Source organism: Nestor notabilis, unplaced genomic scaffold (assembly GCF_000696875.1).
Source record: "Nestor notabilis isolate BGI_N333 unplaced genomic scaffold, ASM69687v1 scaffold9990, whole genome shotgun sequence".
Classification (NCBI taxonomy): domain Eukaryota; kingdom Metazoa; phylum Chordata; class Aves; order Psittaciformes; family Psittacidae; genus Nestor; species Nestor notabilis.
The window spans coordinates 1-1,914 of NW_009910641.1; the positions used below are offsets into that span (position 1 = coordinate 1).

Below are 1,914 nucleotides of genomic sequence, written 5' to 3' on the forward strand. Positions count from 1 at the left end.
GATCAACATCTCGGGGCTGCGCTTCGAGACCCAGCTCGGCACCCTCAACCAGTTCCCCGACACGCTGCTTGGGGACCCGGATAAGCGCATGCGTTACTTTGACCCGCTCCGCAATGAGTATTTCTTCGACCGCAACCGGCCCAGCTTCGACGGGATCCTCTACTTTTACCAATCTGGGGGCAAGCTCCGCCGGCCCGTCAATGTCTCCATCGACGTCTTTGCCGACGAGATCCGCTTCTATCAGCTGGGAGAGGAGGCCATGGAGCGCTTCCGGGAGGACGAGGGCTTCATCAAAGAGGAGGAAAAGCCCCTGCCCCACAACGAGTTCCAGCGACAGGTCTGGCTCATCTTTGAGTACCCCGAGAGCTCCAGCTCGGCCCGAGCCATCGCCATTGTCTCCGTGTTGGTCATCCTCATCTCCATCATCACCTTCTGCCTGGAGACTCTGCCAGAATTCAGGGATGAGAGAGAGATGCCTGTGCCCCAGCCCACACAAAGTGGAGGTTTGAATGGCACAACTGTGGAACCCCAACCCATGCAGCCACCCAGTAGTCTCTCTGACCCCTTCTTCATCATTGAGACCACATGTGTTATCTGGTTCACCTTTGAGCTGCTAGTCCGCTTCTTCGCCTGCCCCAGCAAGTCTGAGTTCTCCCGCAACATCATGAACATCATCGACATCGTGGCCATCATCCCCTACTTCATCACCTTGGGAACTGAGCTGGCCCAGCAGCAGCAGCCTGGGACTGGCAGTAGCAATGGGGGTGGAGGGCAGCAGCAAGCCATGTCCCTGGCCATCCTCCGAGTCATCCGCCTGGTCAGAGTCTTCAGGATCTTCAAGCTCTCCAGGCACTCCAAGGGGCTGCAGATCTTGGGACAGACTTTGAAAGCCAGCATGAGGGAGCTAGGCCTCCTCATCTTCTTCCTCTTCATTGGGGTGATCCTCTTCTCCAGTGCTGTCTATTTTGCCGAAGCTGATGACCCTGAGTCTCATTTCTCCAGCATCCCTGATGCTTTCTGGTGGGCAGTGGTAACCATGACCACTGTGGGGTATGGGGACATGCGACCTGTCACCGTGGGGGGCAAGATTGTGGGTTCCTTGTGTGCCATCGCGGGTGTGCTCACCATTGCCTTGCCTGTCCCTGTCATTGTGTCCAACTTCAATTACTTCTACCACCGAGAGACTGATCATGAGCAAGCTGTTCTCAAAGATGAACACAGTAGTGCTCAGGGCAGCGCAGCGGGGGGAGATGTGAAAAGAAGAGCCAGTAGAAACTCTCTGAACAAATCTGTTGTGCACTTGGAAAACAGTGAGGGGTTCAACAATGGAACGGGCTCCTTAGAGAAAGCCAGTATCAAAGCAAAAAGTAATGTAGATCTCAGAAAATCCCTCTATGCTCTCTGTCTGGACACCAACAGGGAAACAGACCTGTAAGGAGAGGAGAGAGTTAGTTCAGAGATGCAGCAGTATTTGCTGGTGTCAGAAACTTACTACTATAATTATTCTTTTGGTACCAGTTAGTTTTTTTAACTCAGGCTATATTTTGTAAATTGATCACTGTCCTGAGTAGTCCTCCAGGAATACATGTTTTTATGTTCTTTTTCCATGACACAAAGGGTCACCTATTTTTAAAATAGACTAAGAATAAGCTACGCTCCATGATGCAGGAGCTGGTAAATTACAACAGTGCAAAATCTAATTTGTAGAAACTTATTTTGGCAAATGGTGGTTGGTTTTAACTGGGTCATTTGTAACCAATTCAGTTGCTCCATGTTTAGTATTAAAGAGATGGAGGATGCATGTGTGGAGAATGAATGGATTGGGGGGGGAGGGAGGTTGAGGTTTTTTGTACTGTAGTTTCAAATTGGAATTATTCCAGTATATTTTCTATCTATATAACTGTATTTATGGTT

The 1,914-nt window shown here is 50.1% G+C and overlaps 1 protein-coding gene across 1 annotated transcript; it reads left to right on the forward strand.

The window, feature by feature from the left end:
• Positions 1-4: 4 nt before the first annotated feature.
• KCNA5 (potassium voltage-gated channel, shaker-related subfamily, member 5) lies at positions 5-1,435 on the forward strand (the record flags this gene model as incomplete). The annotated part of the gene is made up of 1 exon (XM_010011042.1): positions 5-1,435. A coding segment is annotated over one exon (1,431 nt), but the record flags the coding sequence as incomplete, so codon positions are not given.
• Positions 1,436-1,914: the final 479 nt, after the last annotated feature.